Here is a 27,038-nt window from a genome sequence, read left to right as displayed (position 1 = left end):
GGTTAATGAGTGACCTGTCGTCAGTTTAAACAGTTAACTAGGTTAATGAGTACTAATAAGTACTTTTACTTTTGATACATGTTGCTGATAATACTTCTGTACTTTTACTTGAGTTCAGGACGTTAACTTGTAATGGAGTATTTATAGACTGTGGTATTACTACTTAGATGATCTGAGTACTTCTTTGAGTACTTCAATGTCGACACAGAAGAAACACACGGATAACAGACTTGTTTCTAAAGAACTATATTTACATAATACTCTTGTTTTACAGAGAACCATATCAAAAGTATAAAATACTTACAAAAACTCCGCTGCAATATATAAAAATAACATCTATCTTCTCCAGATCATTAGGTAAGGCATACATACATACAAAAAAATATATTTATAGACATTTACACAGTTAAACCCAGAGAACGCCGGGAGGCCGAGCGACGCCGCCGGAAGCTGAAGATTCGTCAGGAGATCGGCAGCGATTTTGGATGAACACGTGAAAACCAGCCCCAAGCTATCGTTATAGCAATAATAACATTACAAAATAAAATACACAACATGTCTGCAAAACACAAACGTTTCTTTGAAGAAGTCAAGAACAGTACAGTAGATAGAACGACCGGGTCACAGTTCCACCTTAAATAACAGCACGACCTGGTCACAGATCCGCCTTAAAAAGGACGGAGACGCAAACTGAGAAGATCAGACGATGAATCGGACGATGAATCAGACGATGAATCAGACGATGAATATGGACGTAAAGCGAAGGCCCGACTATATTTATATAACGAGAACCATGAGGACACAACTCTAAACCCCAGTCCATATTCAACGTTAAATTCATCGTCCGCCGTCCGATCTGACAGGATGTAGTTTTAACAGTTTAAAGTCTGTCAGGAAACACAAGGCGACTTTTTGAATTTGAGAAAATGTTGCGTTCAAAAACATTTTTAATGCTGAAAAAAGTCAGAATTTCAAGCAGGAACTTTTCCTTCACTGATCCACTCTGGGAATTATTTTCATATTTGGTAAAAGACACTCAAATGAAGTTGTTTTTTCACCTCATAATAAAGCCAGAAAGTTTCAAACAACTAAAGTTTAAAGTGTGTTCTCATGAAGCATCGGCACCTGCACACACACAGGTGGACTCTGGTCTGTTGAGGAAGTGGAGCTCTGACTCGGTTTAATGTTGACAACATTTACATTTTAAACAAACAGAAAAAATGTCTGACTGGGATCTACAGTGTCTCCTGTGTCTCTGCTGGTCTGTGTGCACCTTTCATAGCACGTTTCCTTTGTCTTCACACACGTTTAAAAGGAACATATTACTGATTTTTTGCATGTTTTACTGCGACTACTTTCACTGAGGATGAACACAAAGTCAAAGAGTTTCTCTGATTAACTTATTTGTCGATCGTATAATTCAGTCTGGTGAATCTGAATTAAATAAAGATTTTCTGCAGCTGGAGGGCAAACGACACCCTGCAGATGATTTTTTATTAATTTTTTATTTATTTATCTTGTAATACTCAACACAGAAGTTCAGCCGATCCGTGCCATCCGTGGTCATTTCCATAAACTAAACACGCCGTATTGTTTCAGATATTTAAATAACAGTGTTGTGTTGCCAGATTATTTCCCTACGGTATGAAAATGAACTTGTTTGAATTTGGCTCAGCCACCATGTCTGCTTTTAAATTTCATCACAGTAACATCGTGTGGTAAAATAATACCACAGTAATATAAAACTACAGACGTGATGTGATGGATTCTCTCTCTGCAAGTTGATTTTTATACCGAAGTGACTGAAAACACACACTGAGAAATTTAGTAGTCAATACCGGTACCAGTGAAATTCCACGATTCTCGATACCTGATACCACAGTAAAAAATAAAAACACAAAAACACTCCTTTATTACCGTTTGCATGCTGGTTTTTGCAAATTTATTATTAATATCTGATGATCTGCTTTAAGTTTCTCGACAAAAACTAAATCTTTAAGATTCAGAAGAAGATTAAATTTGAACACATCATAACGTTAGAATTTATTTTACTGAATAGAGCCTGAATGCGTCATAATGTAACTTAAAGGTAACTCCCATATTCCTATCCCAGGGTCATACTTGTATTTAGTGTTTCTACTAGAACATGTTTACATGCTGTAATGTTCAAAAAAAACTTTATTTTCCTCATACTGTCAGCCTGAATATACCTGTATTCACCCTCTGTCTGAAACGCTCCGTTTTAGTGCATTTCAATGGAAATGCAACCGAATTGCGTTGCTAGGCAACAGTTTGGGTCCATGTTTACTTCCTGTCAGCTGATGTTATTCACATACACTGCAACCAGGAAATAAACTGGGACACATTTAAAATGTTTACGTTTAAAACCGTGTAACGGTCTAAATATTGTATATTTGTGACATCACAAATGGACAGAAATCCTGAAGGCCCGTTTCAAACGCACAATTTCTGAATACGGGCTGTGTGTATTTCTCCGTATATTGAGCGTTTTGATAGTTTAACAGTATTTATATAGAACATAAACCTGTTTAATAATGTACAAGACCTGAAAATCTCACTTTTTACAATATGAGACTTATGAGACAATCCACGATCTTTTCCACAACATCACCAAGTAGGTTGTGTCCTAAACCTGTCAGAAATCCCTTAAGGAAACTTCACCAGTGTAAATAAGGAGCCCACAGGTAATGCTAACGGATGATTACATTATGGTGCGTTCATGCTCCTCTTAGTAAAAATGAGCATTAGGCGAAGGTAAATTATAACACTATCATGATGTGTTCAAATGTAATCTTGTAAAACAGTGCAAAGACTGACCGATACAGTTTTGATGAGTTTTATTAATTGTATGTTTTGTGCGTTACTAACTTATAATAATTGCTTAAATCCCTGTTGATTTTCTTTATTTTTTAATAGGTCTACTTTTTCCATTTCAGACAGGTAAGTTTGGCTGTCGGGCATCTCATCTACTTGCCCGACAACTGGCTGAAAAAGCTTAATGTCAAGCCCCGAAAAGTATTTGTGATTTGTAGTAAAACATGCAGAAACAGCAGTATGGTCCTTTAAAAGGATCACATAATGCTAATGTGTGTTAATTCTCTGTGCAACAATCGGCTGCTTCTTAAAGAGTGATTTCACTTCATCCTCCCAAAAACTAAAACCGTTCAAGGTTTCTGAAACCGAGTGACGGCGACGGTCTGCAGGTGGCGCTCTGAGGGAGTGGGGGGGTGGGGGGGGGCAGGTACAGTGGTTTAGCACTGAGCCATAGCTTCAGTAGTCTTAATACGACTCCTCCGTTCAGTCTCCAGTCATCGATAAACACTGCAGTGTGCAACAGGAGATATTTACACACCAATTATTATCTGCAAACATCAAACGTCAGTCTGCAGCTCAGAGGAGTCGCTCGTTTACAGATTTACACACACGAGGTGGAAACAGAACTGAAACATGTGGTGGATATTAACTCATAAAACAGATATTCTGTTAAATTTATGAAAACAGAAACCTGGTCAACCCTCACAACTTTTTTGACTTTTGAATTTATGACTTTAGTCTCAGAAATTCTGAGATTTTTCTCCCGGGATGAAACTAGTTAAACTCGTGACTGCGTGCGGGTAAACGCCATTCACAGCCAACCCTCTGAACTTGTCAAAACTGATTATTTTGTAGATGAACTTCCTGTTCAGCGGATCACTTATAGATGCTGAATTTACCAGAAGATCCTGGAGAATTAGAAAAGGCTTTAAAAGTTCTGTTCTACCACATGTGTAAATCTGCAAAGAGCAATTCATCGTTAAATTGTCAGATCTTTGAATGAAGCCTGGTGTCATTCGACACATCAGGGCTTCAGCTGCGACTGAACTGGTTTTATTTGTTACCCAGTGAGTCAGTTGATGGATTTTTAACCTCCAGCGCTCAGCTGACTGACTGCTGCACGCTGTGGGAATTAAACTAACCAGCAGGAATACCAAACTGTTTCTTCATTGCATTGCAATGGATCCGGCAGCGGGCTCATATATCTGTGATATAATTCTACCGTGATAACCGTGATATCAGGACGGCGAACAGCTCGACCACTGATCAGCGTCTGAAGGAACAACCTTCATGACTTTACCTGCCAGCCAGATGTTTATAGAGGGAGGCGAGTGAAGAAAACATCACCATCAGCTGGCTGGTCTCATCGTTAGCTGGGTGGCTAACGCTAACGCTCCGACCTCCTGTCTGCATCTTTTTCAACACGTCACAACAGTGTCGGTCTGGAAACAGAAATCTTGTCAGAAAGTCCTCAGCGACTCGTCAGTGCAGCCTCTCAGCTCAGCAGGGTTCAGGTGCTCCAGGTGCACAGGTGCGTCGGACTAGTGGTGACTGGCGAGCAGTTCGTCCAGGTCGGCCATCCACTCCTGGGTGCTCTGACCCTTCAGCAGGGAGTCCACCAGCTCGCTCTCGCCGGCGAAGCTCCCCGACGCCACGTTGTATCCAAACGACACCTGCTGCTGCTGCTGATTGGCAGTCCTGCTCACCTGGTATCCTTGGTTACACTGCAGTCCCTGGCGGCCGTTGCCCTGCGGCTGTCCGAACGCCGCCAGGTCGGGGAGGACAGCCTGGTTCTGATTGGCCTGTTGTTGTTGAGTCTGCTGCTGATTGGCCATCGGCTGGCCGAGGCTCTGAGGGTTGGGCGGCGCCCTCTGCTGGGCGGCCGCCATGTTTGTCTGCATCATCTGCTGTGCGGGGTTCAGACCTCCCATAGGACGCCCGCCAGAGTTCGCACCAAAGGGCGCAGCGCCAGGCGGCATCTTGGGAATGCGAGACTGCTGCTGCATGTGGAAGGTGTTGGGTTGGTTGTTGAAGGCGTTGGGAGGCAGGCCGGCGTTACTGGAGGGCGGCTGGTTGGCCAGCTGCTGCTGCCAGGCGGCGCCCTGCATGGAGCCGGGCAGGTTGGCTCCCATACTGTTCTGCATGGAGCCCGGCATGCGGGCGGCGGCGGCAGCAGCGGCCAGCTGCTGCTGCTTCAACATGGCGGCGTTGGGCTGCGTCTTCAGGTGCTGCTGCTGCTGAGCCAGAAGGTTCTGCCTGTAGGCGGCGCTCATGGCGCCCAGCGGCTGGCGCTGCAGGCCGGCCTGCTGGGGCGGGTGGGACGGGTGGCCCGGGTGGTTGGGGTGAAGGTTCATGTTGTTGTAGAGCACCTGCTGTACGTCCACGCCGGCGCCGCCTCCTCCGCCCCCGCAGGACGACAGACTGAGGTCACCCTGGCTCCCCGCCGAGGGCGGCGCTACACCGCCTGCCGGCCCACCACCCTGACCCATGCTCATACCCATCATACCTTGGTTCTGAGGGAACATGCGCTGGGAGCCGGGGGGGGGGCCGATGCTGACCATCGACTGAGAGGAAGCTGTGAAGAAGAAACACAACAGCATCACTAAATGTTACATTTAGGACCGTCAACGTTAACGTGATGATAACAAACGCGTTTGAATGCTACTTATTTCTTTAACGCAACTTACGATTTTGAGGTTGTATCAGGTTTAATAGTTTCATATGATACCAGCATTGAAAACTAGCTGAGTTGGCTGCAGCCTTGTTAAGGGCTTAAAAAACAACTGCAACAGGAGATTCTCAGTGAAACTTCCTCTAAAGTGTTTTATAAATGCTGCTATCAACGACGCACCATAAAGTTATTAACTATCCAGCAGTAGTAGAAGCTGTTAATGATTATCATTAGATGTCAGTTTAATGTGTCAGCTGAAAGTTTAACATCAGTCTGAGCGGCTCCATGTCAGAACAGTTTCTGTTATTTCACATTCAAATCAGCGGTGAGCATCATTTACACATTCAGACAGAGAAGTGTTTGTCTGTCAACAACAACAACAACGTGATCCAACAGTATTATAATGAAACAAACAGACTCATTCTGAGGATCAACAGGTCCTGATATAAAATGACACTTTATTTTACCAAACAGCAGCTCTTGTTGTGGTCGCCTGACTGTCATTTATCCTTTCTTTAATATTAATTTACAAAGTGCAGAGCAACCTGAAAAAATAGTTTTTGACCCAGAAAATGAAATTTAAAAAGTGTTTTCTGAGATCTATTCAATATTTTCTGTTGCACTAAAGCAAATAAAATAGAAAATACTAAATAAAAACCTGAATCTTTAAAACCTCAACTGCAAAGCAATCAATTAAAAATATTATTTTATTGATCTGATGACTTCACAGTTTAGTTTCAGGTTTTGATTTTTTTTTAATGCAACTGTTTTCCTTACTTTTTATTGTAAAAACAATCACAATCAACAATCACAGACTCATTGGCGTTTTCAGTCCAAAATGGCAGTAGTGCTACCTGCAGCGTCATCTAGCTAGCGGCTGTTATCAAAAGAGCACCAGAGTTTCGTCTTGTTCCTACCTGTAAACTGGTTGACTGTCGGCTGTGGGAACGGGTTCTGATTGGCCGGTTGCCCCGGCTGGTCCTGGTACTGTGGGGGAGGTCGGGTTAGGTGTCTCTGCAGCTGCTGGTCCTGCTGCCGCTGCTTCTCCTGCACGGACAGACACAACAGACAACTCATCAGAAGTTTTATCTAGAAACAACACAACGGTGTAAAACTGGGGAGTAACGCAGCAGCTCCGGCTGGAAGAAGAAATTACTACACTTGAATTAAATTAAATTAACTGTCAGCAAACGAGCAGTTATTAGTTTGATAATAATGAGGTTCTAGTCAAAGTTAATTTAAAGTTTGAATTTAAAAAGGTATAATATGTAACTTTCCGCATTCAATTGTTTTAAAACCACTAGACCAGGGGTCAGCAATCTTTATTATCAAAAGAGCCATTTTAGGCAAAATAAAATAAAAAAAATTTTATAATACACTTGTAGTTTTTAACTCTATATTTTAACCGGATGAAGGATTTCCTTGATCTGAAGTTATCAAGCTGAGCAAATGTTAGCGTCAGCTCGGCTCGCAGCTCCTCCGGGATGTCCTGCAACTGCCGAACAGCGTCGGAGAAACACTGATTTTTAACGTAAGCTGCTTTTATTTAGTCTGTTCTGGAGAGGAGGAGACCTCTGCTGATAATAAAAACCTCCTGAATGATGAACACTGAAGGAATCCTAACCAGGAGAAGCTGACTGACATGAAGACAACAACTCCCATGATCCCGCGCTGCTTCACCACGTCACCAAACTCCCTCTGTTGTTGTTTTGATTGAGATCTTGAAGGATTAAAATGTGAAACCGCAGCGGGTTATAACACTCTGGCTGCTTCACATCAGGAGGCTTCTACAGACAAACAGCTCCCTCTAGTGTTAAATAACAACAACATAAAATGGTGTAGTCTGATTGGTGAAGTATAAATGAATGAGGAAAAGTAGCATATTTATGTACCATGATTACCTGTTCAGCCATGAGCTGCGCTCTCTGCATGTACTGCTGCTTCTGCTGCTCCAGGATCTGCTGTTGATGCTGCTGCTGCTGCTGTTGTTGCTGCTGCTGCTGTTTCAGCGCCGCCGCCACCGCCGCCTGGCTGCTCAGGTACGCTGCGTTACCATGGTTACCCGCCATGGCGTTCGCCCCCGGCTGGGCCGTCATGGCGTTGTTTCCGGGCGCAGACGCCATGGTGTTGGTGGGGCCCGGGCCGTGCGGAGGAGCCGGGTAGGAGTTCTGGTCCTGATAGAGAAACACACATTAAGAGGACGTAGTTATGAATGAGCCGGAAACAGGAGAGAGGTGGTTCAGTCCGTTATGTCAGAGATAGTCCGATTAATTTGTGTCGAAACACCTCAATCTGCTCCTTGTTACTCCATTAAAAAAAACTTTTTGTGAGTCTAAAAGCAGAGTTTAGATCTGCTGTAACAAAACTATGTAAGCTGTTGGAAAACATATTCTCCATATTTATACGGTTTAACAGTTTTCCATAACAACTACAACCTGTCAAATTCCAGGACATTCAAGAGATTCCAGGGTTTTGAAAAGCGGACGTAGTCCCACGTGTCTACTTCCTCTAACTTCTCCAAGGTGGTCTCTAGCTCTCCCGTCAGCTCCGTTCTCTTTATCCATCCATGGTCAGCTCCATCGGGGCCGTTTCAATGCATTCCTGCAACTTTTCCACACTTTTTTTCGGATATTTTTCAGGCATTTTTCAGACTTTTATTCAGACTTATTTTTGGACACATTTTGGCCTTTTTTAGAAGTTAGCGTGCAGCTTTAGCTCTGCTCTGTGTAGCTCTGCTTTTCCTGTCAATGTGAGAAACCCAAAGTGTTTCCATCCTTTACTGGATGTGTAGTGTTTACCACGCTGGATTTAACATGGGAGGGTGCAGGTCGTATCCACGACGACACTCAAACGTTTTCTACTTTCTGAGGTTTGTTTTGGTTGACGGATACGGAACGGATATGACGTCATGTTACTCAGACTACAACAATAAAAGAGGTAACTTCCTTCTACCTCCACATAGACTCAAATACTACCCTACTAGAAGTGTATGATTCAACTTTTTCCCATGGTCTAGTGTTAAAAAAGTTAACAAAAATCATAATAAATCATAACACATATCGAATCAGCACCTAAGTATCGTGATAGTATCGAATCGGGAGATAGGGGAATCGTCCCAGCCCCAACACATATGAGGTACTTGTACAGTACTTGAGTACTTCCAACAACTGCAGACAGTACTGTATGGAGGCCTAACAAGTATATGTTAGTATAAGTTTTGAGTAAAGTTGAGCAGGAACAGAGCGTCCCGTCTGCAGAGAGCAGCAGCAGCAGCTATATTTAAATACAGAGAGAATATGAAAGGCTGCTTTGTCACTGCCTCCCTTCACCCCCCCATGAGCCTTAGCAACCAGCTGCTACACACACACACACACACACACACACACACACAGAGTCATGTTAAAGCGTGGGGCCCAGACCGGTCTGAAGCAGCTGAACAAAAGGCCTCCCTGCTGCAGACCGACTTCACCTCAACTCAACAAAAGGCCTCCCTGCTGCAGACCGACTTCACCTCAACTCAACAAAAGGCCTCCCTGCTGCAGAGCGACTTCACCTCGACTCAGCTAACTGCTCTGTACTGGTCTTCATCTGCACCTGTTGGACTGAAACCAGTACAACCAGCTACAGGCCAGTTTAACTTCAACATTCACTGTGGAGTCCTAAAGCTGGTCAACTAACAACAACCTGTAAAGCTCCATCCATCTCTTTATTAGCTTTATCTAGCGCTGTGATGCCGTCGGCACCTGTTGCTGACGTCGGCTACTTTTTCATTTTCCAGAATGTGTCATAATCGGTTTCCGATCTCGACCATCGAAATCAAAAGCACTCAGGACTAGGCAGGCATGATGGGAAATGCAGGCCGTCCCTGTCGCTACGATACCCAGGACACTTCCTGCGTGTCTGTGGTATTTTACACTGCATGAATGAGTCCAACGGCTAGCGGACTTTAGTTAGTAGTTATTCACTTTGCCTTACTCATCATAGCGCTACTCTTACTTGGTTTAACTTTAAGTCACTGCATCTCCCGACAGAACAACAAAAATGTGGTATCGGTGCATCCCTAATTATAGCAGACTCGTAATGCACTGCAGAAGGATTTATGTGTTGTTTTTTAAATGATTATGTACTGAGGTGGGTCACACAGATACTGATGTTGAAAAGATGCAGCTTTTTATACTGTAGACTCTTGGCAGTCTAATTTTTGAAATACTTTCTAAATAAAAAGGGAGTTCAGTTCACTTTTTAAAGAAGAATCTGAAAGTGTTAATGACTTGTCAGGGCATAAAACCAATGAACTGTTGATCTTTACGAATCAAGACGCCACAGTCTGACAACGACATGTTTAAATCGAAAGTCAAATCAAATCGTGGGTTTGGAGAATCGGGACACCCCTACATAATGACAATGTTCAGTTGGTTTGCATAAAATCAAACCAGTTTTATGCACTGGACCAGACAAAGATCCACCCAGCTCTCTCATCCAGCCTGTAAATCTGATGAAATCTGTGATTGACATTTTGTCGTCTGGTCTGGTGTCAGTGTGGCCTGTAGGGGGCGCTAGAAGGATTACAACTACAGTGCTTCTCCTGGTGCAGCCAAGTTAAAGCTAAACACTATAAAGAAAGCCAGTTTCCTCCTGATCTGACCAGCAGTCAAAGACAACAGACTGGAGTCAGTAAAAACCTGATTTATAGAGCCGCCCCCCCGCCCCCATGTGTCCTGTAGGAAAGAGAAATGTCTTTTTCTTTCTTTGGGTGCAGAGTTTTCTAGTCGCTGTGTCTTAACAGAACCAGCCAGCAGGAGACTCTGCTGCTGTAACAGACCCTCATTGTTCAGACTCCATCAGTCCACTAACGCTGAGTGGGAGTTTAGACCCCGTCTGAAGCTGAACCATGATATATATAGATCATATTTAATATTAATGCCAACAGGGATCATGTTCTGTATCCTAAGAATTTAGTATCAAACAGTTTAGAGAAACGATCTGCAGACCTTATTCAGATCTGGGGAGTGAAGCGGTATGAAGGCCTTTGTGTGATACAGTCCAGGAATGTGCTGCCGGCCTGGTTATGAAAGCAGAGCAGGAACACTCTGATCAGTCCGTACTGTTGTTGTTGTTTTAGAGTTGTGATGTTAGCACGGATGCTACAGTTAGCATCTGCTGCTGAGGAGGGAAAAACTCTCTCAACAGGAAAAAAACATCTATTTAAAGCCTTTAAAGTTGGGATGCACTGATTGCAAACACTCTGGGCCGATACCGATGTTTCTGTCCTCTATTCCCCCTCTTGTGCCGGGAAACAAAAACCTCTTCATTATAACAAGAAACTGAGCTGTTTTATAGACATGTCATCACACTGTCTGATTAACAAACACTGTCACTAATTTATGAAACAACCTTTAATATATCATTCTTTCACATGAAAAAGTTTATTTTTTCAAAATAACTGCTTCAAAAGCCTTTTAATCTGCTGTACAACTAACGACTCAATGAGAAGAATATTTCAGTACCTATAACCAACAGAAATATTAGTTTTGTGAAATACAAATTAAATATAAATGTAGAAGTGATTAGAAACAGAAGCAGTGTTTCTCACACATAGACTTGACCTGCTCTGCCTGCTCTTAATCACTCGCTCATATATTAACAAGTAGGAATATTTGGCGACCCAATATATATTTTTATAACCGTCCCGAGAGAACGATGCCTTCCGCGACAGATTAACTAGAGGACTAGTAGCGGCAAAACGACGCCTGGGAGCGAATGAAGAACTCCGCCCTGCTGGAGCCGCCTCCGGCCTCGCTGCCTCAGCTGTCCGGGCTTGACGGACCCACGGCGGACGATGGGACTACGATGCGGCGCCCCGACAGGCAGAAATTAGAAGGTCCCATTTTTAATAAGCTGAAGCGTTGTGAAATGTACGGGAGGATTGACCAAGAAACAAATCATAGAGGCGCCTGATAAGATATATTTTGAATAGGTTGAAGATTTCCTCCCACAGCAGTAACGTGGTATTTCTGGTGTAACTGTGAGTGTGTTTCTTACCTGTGCGTGCGGTATGTGCTGACGGAAGTTCATGCTGTTCTTCTGTTTGATCTGCTGCTGTTGTCGGAGCAGCGTCAGCAGGGCCGCCTTGTTCTGGCTCTGGGTGTTGGGGGGCCGCGGTAGCCCGGGCCCCGCCTCAAAGTGCGACAGAGGTTTGGTGTTGTTGTAGTTCAGCATGGCGGCCGAGACCTGAGCCCCTGGCGCAGGCGGGTGGCTGAGGGGCGGCCCCGACGTAGGGTGAACCATCATGTTGGGGTGTCCGGCGGGCCCCGGCATGTAGCTGCCGGGCCCCGCCTTGGGGGGGCCTTTGTTGGGCTGACCGGGCATCAGCAGCTGCTTCTGGGCATTGGGGTTAAAGTCTTGTGGGTACAGGGAGGGGCTCGTGGGCTTGTCCATACCAAACGCGCCCCCTAGTGGGCTCTGAGAGGTGTTGGCCATCTGGGGCCAAGGTGGGGGGTGGGGGTGGGGATGGGGGGGGTTGTGGAACTTGGCCCCCGGCTGTGGCGGTTTGTGTTGCATCTGGCCGTGGAGGTGCTGGGCTCTCTGCTGCTGGGCGGCCAGCTGCTGGAGCTGCTGGGCCGGGGACAGGTCTTTGGGAACCGGGGGGCCCGTAGGGAGGTGGTGGTTGGAGGGAAGCTGCCTGGGTGGAGGAGCTGGCTGGGATGGGGGCAGAGCCGGGGACGAAGCGGAGGAGGAGGCGACGGGGGAGCTGGTGGGGTGAGGAGGAGGCCCGGAGGAGGTGGACCTGACGTGGGGGGAGCCGGTGCGAGAGTCCTGTTCGAACGCCACTGATGACGGAGAGAACTCCGTCTTAACGCTGACCAGATCTGGAGGAAGCTGACCCTGGGATGACTGGCCTCCCCCGCCTCCCCCACCTCCTCCTGCTCCTCCTCCCACCGCCCCAGCACCACCCGGAGTCGGCGCCAGGTCCAGAAGGTCTTTGCGGTCCTCGAAGCCGTCATTGAGAATGTCCTGGATGTCCTCGTACGCCACGGAGCAGTTCAGCTCCTCCATCAGCTCCGTCCACTCCTGCTCGTTCAGGTTGAGGTCGGGGAACAGGCTGTTGTTGCCGCCTCCTGACGGCGGCATGATGGGCAGGATGTCATCGGGCTCCTGCTTCATCTCCTTCCGATGGAAGTCCGAGACCGACTCCCTGCTGCCGCCGTCCGTCGACTCTCCGACCGGCCCGTGGTTCCCGTTAGAGTTCAGAGAGTCGCTGATGCCCAGCTTGGAGTCCAGGGGCGACCCGTTGGAGGTGCCGTTGTCCAGACAGGCCTTCTTGTTGGGGGGGAAGCTGTCGCTGAAACCGTTGACCTGATCTCTGCCCAGCGGAGAACTGGCGCTTTCCAACTTCCTCTTCACCGTCTCCTGCAGCTGGAGGAACAAACAGAACCACTCAACGTTATAAAAGCAGTAACACGTTATCAACACCACTGTTCATCATCAAAACTGAGGGTTCTTTTACAGTTGGAGTCCAGAAACATAAATTATAAAACTTCCAACACTTGGTTGAACACAGGTTGAATATTTATAGTTTCCACTTCACATATTTTGTTGCGCGTTAAAAAAAACGAGAAAGCGAATCCTCACATCTGAAAGGCTCAAACCTGTGGATGTTTGACATTTTTGCTTAAAAGAAATGACCAATGATTAGTCGATTAATCTGATCAATTTATTTCTTAACTGTTTTTCTTAATTTAGACGGTTGCATCATGAAATGAGGATATTTGGGAGTGCTGAGTAACAAAGCCAGCTGTTGAATTATGACAGCATCTCTATTTCAGTATGTTGCAGGGTGTGTTTTCCAGCTGCAGGGGGCGCTGCAGCTGGATGGACTGGGTTATGATCCGGCAGACGTTGGGAGTAAAAAAGCTTGTGAGCTGCTGCCGATAATAGAATCAGCTGCAGGCCAGCTTACATAATGCAGTTATAACAAAGAGCTTCCTCAGAGCAGTCAGCAGATCAGATCCGTTCATTCTGCAGGACAACACCGGATCTGATGGGAACATTCAGAGCTGCCTCCACATCAGATGATCCTCAAACACTTTTAACTGTGATTATCAGATAGATCTCAACACCTGTTCAGTCTCAACAGGTGAATACAAGTGACGCTCCCTCTGGTGTTTACAACCAGAAGAGACAGACAGATGGAAACAACACTTTGTATATATAAAGAGGATATTCACGGGAGTTGAAATATTTAAATTTCCATTGTGGTCATACTTGTCAAAGCATGAAGTCAGACTTTTCACAAATAGGCATCATTATGTAGTTATTTTGGCATAATTTTGATCCGTTTACAACAACGTTGCTGCCGTATTTATGCCGAGATGACTTTATGTTGAGTATTGATGGAGCAGCTGCAGAGCCTGGCACTGATCCATCCAAACTCCATTCAGAAAACAACCTTTTTATCAGTTGTCTGCTTGTTGTCTTGGTAACGGACCTGACAAAGCATGAATTCAGACTTTTTACTAATCTGCATCATTATGTAGTTATTTCAGCATCATTTTGATCTGTTTATTGATATTAAATCACAGCACAATCTGTTTATTTTGGGTTCATACCGCAGTAGCGACATGTGGCTTGCTAGATACAGTCAGTGCGATGTCACTGTATGTGAATACAGCTCGCCGTCGGGTGATGTAATGAACCCAGACACGGCGGCGTTTGGTTTTCTGACATATCTGGGACTTCACCAACATGTACAAAGCAGCAACAGTGGTTATTTTTTCCATGGTTGATGGAGGAAATGGAGGAAAGAAAGGTTGTTGGTATCTATGGAGACAAGCTCCTCCTCTCCGGCGCATCTAGTATGAATTAACACAAATGATACCGGCGGTCCAACTCATTCGAGTAAAGCGAGGCGAAAATTTGCTTCACTCTTGGTGTGAATGCAACATAACGTGCTGACGTTTAGCAGTTCTAATGTTCACCATCTGTGTTAGCATGCTAACATTAGCTTACTAGCAGTAAACACAGCTGAGGCTGATGGGAATGTCTTTAGTTCTGCAGGTATTTGCTCATAAACCAAAGTATTGGACACATTAACATGTTGACCTAGATGAAAAGTCAGAGGATCACCAAAGTTATCATAATTCATCTTGAGGGGAATATGAAAGATGACCCACATTTCATCACCATCCATCCAACAGTTGTTAGGATCTTTCAGTGTGGAACGAAGTGGTAGAAAGACAGACCGACATCCTCAGAAGCTGAAAATGTTTAACTGAAACTAATCAAAGATCCACATCAGATCAGCTGATTCTAACGTTATTAAATCCATGTAATTTAAGTAATAAAACTCAAACAGATATAAATGGTGGGATAAAATAGTAGCCAACATCCTGCCTCTCTAACAGACTGTAAAAGAGAATACATCCTCAGATAACCAACCTGATTATTAATGAATAAAACACCAAACATTGAACGGTTATCCGTCCTGCAAAGCATCCTGACAGTACATGTTTATTTAAGGAGGTGAAGATAAAATGTTTCAGGCTCATGAGCATAGTGGCGTCACAGTGTGGAGAACGGTGACGTCTTCCTCAAACTATGCTGAGAATTTCCTGATTAGCTCGACTGGTGCCAGAATGGCAGCATCAAAACATTTGGACAGACTAGTTGGCTTCTAAACTCGGGCCAGTAACTGAAACCAGCAGCAACAGTTTGGACTATAAACTACATAAAACTTTAACTGTGTGCACACAGATCCAGTCCTGAACTGGGCTCACTGAGGCTTAAACCACAGTACATACACAGTAAGAACAGGATCAGACCCCCAACCTCAGCAGCACCGGTGACTTGCTCTGGGATTGATTAAAAAGTTAATCATATAAACATAATTTTGTGTTATTTATTTTCTGTTTTGCAGCCCTTGTATCATTTTGGGAACCTTTGGGTACCTGCCAAATTAAAAAAATAAATGAATAAATAAATAAATAAATATGCCATTAAATGTATCAAAAAATATAAAAAAATAAATGTAGCCATTAATTAATTGATAAAATGTGACAAATTGGTATTTCTGTTTTAATTTGCTTCTTTATCTTTGTAATGATTCCCTTCTTTTTTGTTGTTTATTTTTTATTCATTTATTTTTTATTTATTTTTAAATGTATGTCTTTATTTATGTATTCATGCATTTATTTATCTATGCATAATTGTCCCTTTGCATTTCACTCCTTTTTACAAAGAAATGAAGAAATGAATACATAAATAAGTTTGGGTAAATAAATACAGGGTGAAATGAAAGTGAAAATCATGCAGAAATAAATAAATGTATAAATAAATACATTCTTCTGTTTAATTTTCACTTTATTAGTTTTAACATTTTTAATTTGCATTTATCTTTTATTTATTTTTGCACTTATTTTTAAATATATGTATTTATTTATTCATTTCTGCACGATTTGCCGTTTGAGATTTTTTTTAATTAAAATAACTTATTTATTTATTCTTTTCTTTATACTACTCTACTCTCTACTCTGATCAGAGCAGATATCTAGTTAGTCAAAGTAGGTAAACACACCTGTGTGGGTTTGCAGAGACTTTAAAGGTGCTTACTGCATATTAATCTTCATAATATACTATTTTGTGTACAAAAAAAAAATAATAATTTTGCATTTCACCCCAGCAGGAAATCATACAATACGTGCACTGTTTGATAGAAATCAAACTGCAACTTTAGAATAATAAACAAGCTTTTTTTGTGTGCATACTTTTTGAGTAATTTTGTCAATTTTTTTTTACATAATTTGTGTGTCTTTTTTTACAATTTGTATTATTGCCCTGATTCTACTTTTATCTTATGATTTTACTACTCAATTTCAGGAGTCAGCAGCAACGTTAACAACCTGGTAGTGATACTGAAGCTGCCTCTGGGTCTTTGGTTTGTTTGTGTTTGGCTTAAGGTGAGTTTCCTTCTCCAACGGGCAGACCTGACACCGAGGGGAAGCTTTATATGATGCTTATTTATTTATGTTATATTAGGTACTGTCATGTGTGTCCCTGGATCAAGAGCTGCAACGAACGGTCAATTAATCAATTAGTCGATTGACAGAAAATGAATCTGCAACACTTTTGATAATCCACTAATCATTTGAGGTAGATAATCACTGGTTCCAGCTTCTCAAATGAGAATTTATTCTGTTTTTTTTGGGTTAAAACTATAACATTTGAAAACATCACTTTCATGAACTCTGGGACCGTGTGACATTTTTCGTCACGCAAATAAAGACGACTGGAAACCAAAAAGAAAAGAGAGAGAGAGAGAGTGAGAGCAGAGAGTCTGCCCCGAGGAAAAGGAAACTCTAGTGACTCACAGTTCTTAAACCTGAAATACTGGTCTGACTCCTCCTCCTCCTCGTTACCATGGCTACAGGACTGATGGTGGTGGTGGTGGAGGGGGGTGCAACAAGAGATGTACTGCCATCTACTGGGGGTGGAGGGGGTGGGGGGAGGCCACAAAGCACTGAGCAGTGGCATGCTGGGAATTTGAGTCCTTGGAGTCTATAGACAGCTTCACCTGTCAGGTAACACCGTCAACTGATACTATTACTGTATACTGCTAACTAATGATACTACTACCACTACTACAACTAATACTACTATACTGCTAACTAATGATACCACTGTTACTACTACAACTAATACTACTACTATACTGCTAACTAATGATTGAGGTTTGCGAATGAAGCTTTGAGAACTGTCATCATATTTTATGTCACCACCCTAAAAAAATGTTTTTAAAAATCCTCCAACAAAATCCTCATTTTGAATAAAGTCATTGATTGTATTAAATGAGTTAGTCTTTAATTAAATCAACTTTCTTTAATAAGTATAACTCGTCAGTACAGTTTTTTGACTGCAGTGAAAATGTTGTTTTTGAAAGGCTAAATGCCGACAAATATGGATTGAAGCAGAATACTTTGTTAGATAAAAACATGTCATTCGAATATCAACGTTATGAATAAAGCTTCAAATTTGAGGACTTTAGACTGAATTTGACACAACAGAGAAAGACTTTCAACTGGACTTGGGCTTTAACACCAGTGACTCGTGACTTGGACTTGATTCTTTTGACTTGAAAATACTTGATAACTTCCCCTCATAGCTGGAAGATTAAAAAGTCTGTTTTAGAAAAAGTGTGTGCACGAAGATGATCAACTGCCCGATACCGGAGGAGATGTTGGGTTTATTTATCTTTTGAGAGATCCTTTATTGGTTTGTTGGGGGAGAGGATTTACTCATTAACTGAAAAACTGAATTTCTATCTTTTGTTGTTTTTTGCTGAATCCCATGAAAAGACGTGTTTTTTCATTTTGTTTTGTTTTTTACTCTAGAATCTATTTTTGGTGATTATTACTGGGACTTGCATTTGATTATCTTACACTTAATTCCTCAGGTCCACTTTGTTTGAACCGATCCGATGGCATCCAATCAAGTTGCAGGAGAGAACCATGAAGAACTACTCATTATGACTCGTTTAGGACTCAAACTCAAATTTTAGGACTTGGGACTTGATTGCAAAGATTTCCTAATTAGCTAATTTCTAGTAATGATTCTAATAACTGTACAGCTGTCTCTCTGTCTACAGGGAGTTTACAGGTCAAAGGTCAGAGTGGATGACTAAAGGACACTTCAGCAGGTTTGGGGGTTTGAATCCAGGTTCACTGGTTGGACTGAATACATCATATAAAAGACATTTCAATCATTTAAATACCAGCTGAGATGTCTAATCTAATATTCAGGGTCTATTTTGCGCATTCACTCTGATAAAACAACTGCAAAGTATTGAAAACAAGTAAGGTGAAGTAACTGATTCAAACTGTGATTTGAGGTTTTCTTTAATAATAGCAACTTTAGCTGGCGGCCCGGGGCAACAACAATGTTTATACAACAACTAATGAAAAGGATGGATGAAAACAAAATCAATGTGCTGTAATTACAGGTATTGGAAAGATTTGTCAGTATTTTTTAAATTTAAACTGACTTAATGATCAAACTATATCAACAGACACACATTACGTCTTTTTTCAGAACAAGTTGAGTTTCTTTGCCAAGTATCACGTTCGCTCTGGTGTTTGTGACCCGTCAAGGTCTCTTTTAAAATCAATTATACTGTTAATTCAGAGACACAGAGGTTAAATTGACATGACAGGACCGTTAATAACACACTAAAACTGCAACGTACACAGTAACCGTCTTTGAGAATGTAAAAATAGACTATTAAATAAGCAGAATGATGAATACAGCCAAGATGAGTCTGCTCAGAAGATACTGAAAGTCTTTGTTGTGGCTAAAACAATCAAGTCTGCATATTTAACATCACAGTGAAATAAAAAGGCTTCTAAATATCTTCAGAGTGACTCATGCTGAAAGTTTTGTCTCCCGCTTTGCCACAAAAATCCAAAATATCTGGAGTGTTTACGTCAGCTTATCGTAGTTTCATTGCATTCTTTCAGCATGAATATTTTGTGTCTTGTACTAAAATTCTTGTTTTACAGTTTCATCATTGGTATTTATTTGACTTTTACTGTGTTTTTGTTCATGTTTATTCTTCTATGTGCCAATATTACTGGTCGATATCATCACAGAACAATAAGTATCACTGTACGTATGTTGGCAGGTATGCAAACAGAAATTAAAGGACATTAAGATGTTTTTTTGGTCCATCTATTGGACCTGTACTTTTGATGCAAGCTTAAAATATTTTCATTGTAGAAGTGTTATTATTAAGATGGCGACGGCCAACAAACCAAGGTGGTTACGGACAACCAACCAAGGTGGCTACGGCCAACAAACCAAGATGGCGAGGGCCAACCAACCAAGGTGGCTACGGCCAACAAACCAAGATGGCATGGGCCAACCAACCAAGGTGGCTACGGCCAACAAACCAAGATGGCGAGGGCCAACCAACCAGGATGGCGACGGCCAACCAACCAAGGTGGCTACGGCCAACAAACCAAGGTGGCTACGGCCAACCAACCAAGATGGCGACGGCCAACCAACCAGGATGGCGACGGCCAACCAACCAGGATGGCGACGGCCAACCAACCAGGATGGCGACGGCCAACCAACCAGGATGGCGACGGCCAACCAACCAGGATGGCGACGGCCAACCAACCAGGATGGCGACGGCCAACCAACCAAGGTGGCTATGGCCAACAAACCAAGGTGGCTATGGCCAACAAACCAAGGTGGCTATGGCCAACAAACCAAGGAGGCTACGGCCAACCAACCAAGGATGGCGACGGCCAACAAACCAAGATGGCAAGGGCCAACCAACCAAGGTGGCTACGGCCAACAAACCAAGGAGGCTACGGCCAACAAACCAAGATGGCGACGGCCAACCAACCAGGATGGCGACGGCCAACCAACCAAGATGGCAAGGGCCAACAAACCAAGGTGGCTACGGCCAACAAACCAAGGAGGCTACGGCCAACCAACCAGGATGGCGACGGCCAACCAACCAAGATGGCAAGGGCCAACAAACCAAGGTGGCTATGGCCAACAAACCAAGGAGGCTACGGCCAACCAACCAGGATGGCGACGGCCAACAAACCAAGGTGGCTATGGCCAACAAACCAAGGAGGCTACGGCCAACCAACCAGGATGGCGACGGACAACAAACCAAGGAGGCTACGGCCAACAAACCAAGATGGCGACGGCCAAAATGCTCAAGGCTACAAAACCGCAGTCCACAAACCACTGGGTGACGTCACGGTGACAACGTCCACTTCTTATATACAGTTTGTGGATAAAAAGATTTTTTTTCTGTAAGAATCCATATTTTTAGCTAATCCAGCAAATTTAATACCATATAAATCTATATAAAAGTACTTTATCTACTACTATTACCACCAGCAGCGACAGCGAGGCGTTTCCTGTTAGTAGTCAGGACCAACACTCAGTGATGAGTCAGCTGTGAGGGGGCGGTGGGGGGTTTCTGTACATACTGAGTCACCTCTCAGGACTCCAGAGTCACTGTTAGTCTGTTGCTGCTGAGAGCAGATCCACTATGAACCAGATACACTGAGAGTTAATACTACACAGAACATGTGTATGAACCTCCAGAGCAGCTTCTAACACCACTTTTCCATCACATACACTGATCTCGATTCTAATGTATTTTAATGAGTTTCATGCCTGATTTTGAACATGTAGTGAATTATTGTAAAGGAGAATTAGGCTTCTAGTTTGTTTTTAGCCCACACAGTCTGTAATAGCTATTAATATTTAAAACCACAACTAATTAAAATCATTAGACATTTTTTATTATTTTTACACACAGCAGAGTGGATGTCATTTATGTTGATATAATCAGACGACGCCACGATTAGAAAATAACGATTTTATAAGCAGAGCAGCAGCTTGACAACAACTGCTGGTTGCTGCGATGAAATCACTGTTTCATACCGGTTCAGTTGTCTGACAACAGAAAGAGAAAAACATATGAATGAGAACAACTATGTGGTGAATTCATCTGCATTAAAACAGTTTTTCGTTATCTCAACCTGTTTCTAGCGCTGTACAGCGTCTATAATCTCTACTGTTTCTACCCGGACGACAATACAGCTACATCTAGTGTAGTTTCCCGGCGAAGGAGAGAGGTCTATGCTCGCGACACAGCACAGTTTGAGCTGCTCTCACTAACATCACAGCGTGCAGCGCCAAAAGTTGGGCTTTGCTCGATGCAGCAAAGCGCCGTTAAAAATAACGGGTTTCAGAGGTCAGTGGTGGCGTTGTTGCGATGTGTCTGAAAGGACCTTCAGTCAGTGAGACGGAGAGAGAAATGGAGAAAGATAAAGAAATACTGAATGAGTGAATAAAAACCGATGAATATTCCTGAGAATTAAAAGTAAAATTAAAAGTTGAACATAAAATATTGTTGCAGTGTACTTATTATTTTCATTCTTTTAAAGACACCAGAATGCAGGAAACAAAATCTCTGACACTAAAAATTTTCTGGGGGAGGACCACCAGATCCCCCACAATGGTTTTGAAATGTTTGCAAAGTATGAATGAAAGTCTCCAGAGCAGCAGGTACATTTGGGTATTAGTTTGAATTCCTCTCTGTAGGTCAATTCAGACACAGTTTGATTGAACCTGCAGCCTGTTTGGTGTCTTGAGCTGCAGTTTAAAACCTGATAAATGCCACCGACAGTATCACCTGCTGAGAGACTCAACTATCAGACGGACTTTAGACTCTTCTGTTTCCTAACAGCTGAGTTTCTGCTAACACACACACAGTCAGTCTATCTGGATTCAGACAGAACATGAAGACGTTAACAGGCTGTAATACAATAAAGGAGTAAAACTACAAACCAAACTGAGAAACTCTGCACAATTTTGGACAGGTCAGAATAATCTGACATTTAATCAACACAGATTTAACACCTTTACATTAATACATTTATCCGACACTATACTTAAATATGATGCTTTTGTTTTGCTATATAAACTATTATTGAAGAGTTTAATAAGAGATATATAAATAAGAATTGTGTGTGTTTACAAACATCCCTGATGTAAACAAGCCTTTAACAGCATGAGGAAATATGAATAATTAAGATCTAGTTGTTGTCCAGTTAGCACCTTTAAGTAGATGCAAACAGGTACAACTAATTAATAAATTTGTTTAATCTATGAATTGTTTTTTTAGAACAAGAATAAATGCCCAATTCAAAAGTCTGAACAACAATCATAAGACTTCAAAGTGAGTCAGTTTAAACTATGCGATACAGAAAAGCCACTGATTGTAAAAAAAAGTTTGCCATTTTTATCTAATAAATTAGTTAAATGATAAACAAATTTTCTGTCAATCAGCTAAATTGAATAACTGTTTCAGCACCAATACTGCAACAAATACTGAAACAAAAGGGGATAGAGGTCAAAAGGGCACTAAGGCTACATTGACACTGAATAAAGTTTCTTCTGGAAACGTGTAATGGGATGTGGCGCGACGAGTCAGGGAAGGACATGTCATGACTGATAGGATCCAATCGGGTAGCAAACGTGGGCGTCTGCGTCATCGTTTTCAAACTTCTCCGTTTTTGTTCGTCCAGACTAAAACTCAACTAAAATGGCGTCAGCGGCGTTTTCAAACGTCTCCGTTTTAGGGGCTCGAAAACCCGGAGTAGTGTGGACGCTCGGCATAAACATAGCGAAAAGTTATGCATAAACAGTGTTGCTGTGCTGAGCTTGTTGTGGCGCATTCACGCCAAGAGTGAAGTGAAATTTCCGTGCAGCGTAATTACATACAAAGTTGATGCAAAGAGGCAAATAGACGCAAATTTGTGCAGGAGTTGAAATATTTCAACTTGAGCGAGAAATTTGCGTGCTGCTGTGTGGTGAAAGCCTCCAGGCATTGAGATTGTCCTCCTGTCGTTGTTGAATCAGAGATGGAGGAAATAAATCTTGTATGTGTCTGTGGTCACCCAGAGCTAAGATAGTCCATCATATCTGTACAGAGAGCAGAAACCACAGACTGTCTCTGGTAGAAACAACAACGTCTCTAGATGACTTTATGTTGAGTGTTGATGGAGCAGCTGCATAGCCTGGCACTGATCCATCCAGACTCCATTCAGAAAACAAGCATTTTAAAAGTTGTCTGCTTGTTGTCATGGTAACGGACCTGACAAAGCATGAATTCTGAGTTTTTACTAATCAGCATCATTATATAGTTATTTCAGCACCATTTTGATCTGTTTATTGATACTAAATCACAGCACAATCTGTTTATTCTGGGTTCATACCGCAGTAGCGACGTGTGGCTGCTAGATACAGTCAGTGTGATGTCACTGTATGTGAATACAGCTCGCCGCCGGGTGATGTAATGAACCCAGACACGACGGCGTTTGGTTTTTCTGACATATCTGGGACTTCCACAACATGTACAAAGCAGCAACAGTGGTTATTTCTTCCATGGTTGATGGAGGGAAGAAAAGTTGTTGGTATCTATGGAGACGAGCTCCTTCTCCTCTCCGGAGCATCAAGAGCGAATGAACACAAATGATACCGCCTGCGAGTAAAGCGAGGTGAAAATTCGCTTTGCTCTCGGTGTGAATGCAACGTTGCTCTTCTGCATTGTAAACTAATCAATAAACAGCAAATGAGACCTTCAAAAGACAAACAATGGATGTGCAAACTAGTTTAGCTCTTGTGCAAACTGATTTTGCTGGTGTAATCGCACCAGTTTAATAAGAATAAGTGCAGTAACCCATCACTATTTGGTCCACATCAGACATCAGTGTCTGGCCACATACAGCAGAGCACACACCAGTCTTGGTGTGAATGCAACGTTGCTCTTCTGCATTGTAAACTAATCAATAAATAGCAAATGAGACCTTCAAAAGACAAACAATGGTTGTGCAAACTAGTTTAGCTCTAGTGCAACTGATTTTGCTGGTGTAATCGCACCAGTTAAATGAGGATAAGTGCAGTAACTCTTCACTATTTGGTCACTGATGTGTGCTCTGCTGTATGTGACCACACAACAGTCTGTTTGTACCACCATTATCATGAGACACATGTTGTGATAGTATTGTAGTGGGAGTCACGCTGGCATTCCTGATTAAAGCAATCTGCAAATACCAAATAACTGATTCAGACTGCCACTCCGAGCTCTGCCTGAAGCACCTCCAGCTGTCCCTCTTGGTGGTTTATTAATGCCCCTCCAGTAGTAGTGTGTGTGTTTGTGTCCGGTGCTCACTCACCGCTATCAGGGTGCTGTTCCTGCTCTGCTCCGCCGCCGTCCCTCCGCTCTCCCCGAGCTCCGCGCTGCCTCCACCGCCTCCTCCTCCACCTCCTCCGCCGCCTCCCTGCGCTCTCTGGCCGGCCTGGTCTCCGCTGGGCTGCGGCTGCCGGTGCTTGTTGGACCGCTTGGCCTTGGCCTGCAGGCAGCGCTGGTGCAGGGCGAAGGTCTGCTGTCTCTCCAGTTCCAGCCGCTCCAGCGTCGCGTTCTCGTAGCGGCTCTCGCAGCTGTTGTGATGCTGCCGGAAGAGCTCGATCCTCCGGCGGAGCCTCTCCATCACCGCGCTGTGTCGCGGTGTAACAAAATCCGCCATCATCAATATAAAAGACTCGTAGTAAAAAAACTCCCCGGCTCAGGTTTCGTCCATAAAATGCTGAATTAGTGTGTTTTGTGTCTCTGTCCCTCTGGGCGTCTCTACACCCCCCTCGCCCTCTACAAAGACTCCTCTGCTGGCTCCATGGAGGCGACCTTTGTCTTGCTAATGGCCTTCAGTCACAGCGACTCACTGCCGGAGACAAACACTGAGGTTTCTGGGTGCAAAACCATTCAGCCTCCTGATTCTAACCACTATAAACTTCATTATAAACATCAGCTCCTTTAACTTGCTGTGTTAAAGATAGTAGCAGAGCTGCTGGAGTCTGGTGGAGTTTAACCACAAAACACCTCTGATTTATCTCTGATTTATCTCAAACCAAAGCTTTTTGCAAAAACTTTCTATGGTAAATTCATATTTTTCATTCCCATGTTAACTGACTGAAGGATGAAGCAGAGAGCTGTGTGTGTACCAGACTAACTCCTCTGAGCTGGTTCAGTCAGCAACATTCCTCCACTCACTAATCAAAGTTGGAGCGTCGAAAATTCCTTAAAAACCTTCAAATAGATCATTAATATGAGGTTGTTTCTGGAGCTATCTCCCGTTAGACTCTGGCTTCCCCTCCAGGTGTCTGTTCCTGACAGTGTTCTCCGCAGTGGAGCATCACAGCGGAGCTACAACTCGGCTCAAACTTTTATTGTAGCTCGAGTATTAAAGTAGTTAGCTCGGTTAGCACAGAGCTAGTTAGCATGTTAGCTGGATAAGTACTCCACTAACTCTGCAGCTCAGCTGATAATCAGCTAATAACATGATTATTATTTATATTATATTCATCTCACACTGAGGAGAACACCAACGCTAAGACTCTCCAGATGAGCTGATTTAAACTCACTTACTGTGAACGTGTTGCTGTCCGCTCCTTCTACAGCTTCTACAGCTTCTGACTGACTAACAGCTGATCCTGCTGCTGCTAGCTGCTAGCTGCTAACGGCTAACTCTGTTACTATGGGTTAGACGGGCTAACAGTTAGCAGTTAGCTGCTAACTGTTAGCTGCTAACTGCTAGCTGCTAACTCTATGTCTATGGGTTAGACGGGCTAATGTTAGCTCCACTAGCAGGCTAGGTGGCTAGCTGCTAACTGCTAACTCTATGGGTTAGACGGGCTACCGTTAGCTGTTAGCTGCTAGGTGGCTAGCTGCCTGAACCGTTTAAATACAGCTTCATCCTCTCTCTGTTTATCTGTTTATCTCCCTCCGTTTCTCCCGGTTGTAGATATATTCCTCCTCCCGCCTGGCCGAGCCCGAGTCGGGTTATGTGTGGTCTTTAGAGCGGAGTTAGAGCGGAGTTACAGCGGGCTAACTCTGGAGCTAACTGTAGTAGTTCTATTGTCTCCAGCGCTACTCCGCCATCTTGGAAACTTTCTCTTTTTTCTTCTTTCAGCGACATCAGGAATGATCCCGCCTTCAACTCCCCGATGACTGACAGCACGGACAGCCAATAGAGAGCGAGGAATACTCGGTGACGTCCAACAGGAAGTAATGAATGAGTAATGAGTTAACTGACAACAAAAACAAACAGTGGTGTTTGAATATACTATACTATACTATACTATACTATACTATACTATAATATACTATACTATACTATACTATACTATACTATACTATAATATAATATAATATAATATACTATATTAAACTATACTATAATATGATATAATATACTATACTATACTATACTAAACTATACTATAATATGATATAATATAATATAATATAATATAATATAATATACTATACTATATTATATTGTATTATACAATATAATATATCATTTAATATAACATATAATAATATAATATAATATAACATAATATTATATTATACATACAATATAATACAAAACAATACAATATAATAAAGTAATAAATAATAATGTTACCACAATTTAACTGGATCTTTATGTGAATTTAAAGAAAATATTCAAGAGTTCACCTACAGTTTTATTACTTTTTTTGTGTTTACAAGTTTGACAGTCTTAAAGAAGTTCAGAAAAATAAAAAAATTGATATATTTAAATTTTCCTATGACTGAATATATTTATATCTGTGTATATATACATTCCTGTTTTTTTATTTTTTAAGTAATTTCTATTATTCTCATTTTATGCTCTTAAGTATTTGTATCACTTATTTCTGTTCTGTATGTGCTGGTATTGTTCACCTGTTTTTTTTTTTTGTATATTATCCTTTTGTCTAAAAAAGAAAAAAAAGAATTAACTGACAATAGCCTCAACAAATTGAAAGAAATGCGTTACAAATTGGGCTATTATCACACAAAGAAATTGTCTCAAGATGTGGTTTTTAATAAAAAAATGAGAATTTTGTAAAAGAAAATTAAGAGGAAACAACTTAAAACTGA

At 42.5% G+C, this 27,038-nt stretch overlaps 1 protein-coding gene across 3 annotated transcripts; it reads right to left on the bottom strand.

The window, feature by feature from the left end:
* Positions 1-230: 230 nt before the first annotated feature.
* On the bottom strand, positions 231-26,098 carry maml1 (mastermind-like transcriptional coactivator 1). 3 transcript variants are annotated; one of them, XM_074649562.1, is made up of 6 exons: positions 25,515-26,098; positions 24,268-24,589; positions 11,549-12,922; positions 7,399-7,680; positions 6,424-6,553; positions 231-5,410 (listed from the first exon to the last, which is right to left on the bottom strand). In XM_074649562.1, the coding sequence occupies exons 2-6, from the start codon at positions 24,580-24,582 to the stop codon at positions 4,377-4,379; spliced, it is 3,135 nt and encodes a 1,044-aa protein (XP_074505663.1). In that variant the 5' UTR covers positions 24,583-24,589; positions 25,515-26,098; the 3' UTR covers positions 231-4,376. The 3 variants fall into 3 exon arrangements, with proteins under 3 accessions (XP_074505663.1, XP_074505661.1, XP_074505662.1); XM_074649560.1 differs by having other exon boundaries at positions 24,268-26,097; XM_074649561.1 differs by having other exon boundaries at positions 7,408-7,680; positions 24,268-26,094.
* Between the last annotated feature and the right edge of the window lie 940 nt (positions 26,099-27,038).

The sequence above is a fragment of the Sebastes fasciatus genome, chromosome 10, assembly GCF_043250625.1.
Source record: "Sebastes fasciatus isolate fSebFas1 chromosome 10, fSebFas1.pri, whole genome shotgun sequence".
In the NCBI taxonomy this organism is placed as follows: domain Eukaryota; kingdom Metazoa; phylum Chordata; class Actinopteri; order Perciformes; family Sebastidae; genus Sebastes; species Sebastes fasciatus.
This window is presented reverse-complemented; position numbering and strand designations above follow the sequence as displayed.

Excerpts from the sequence above, each read along its gene's own strand:
- maml1 (XM_074649560.1), bottom strand. The coding sequence starts at position 24,621 with ATGATGGCGGATTTTGTTACACCGCGACACAGCGCGGTGATGGAGAGG. Across the intron at positions 12,923-24,267 it reads GGAACAGCACCCTGATAGCG|CTGCAGGAGACGGTGAAGAG; the intron begins GTGAGTGAGCAC and ends TTGTTCCTCCAG. Across the intron at positions 7,681-11,548 it reads AGCACATACCGCACGCACAG|GACCAGAACTCCTACCCGGC; the intron begins GTAAGAAACACA and ends TTTCTCTATCAG.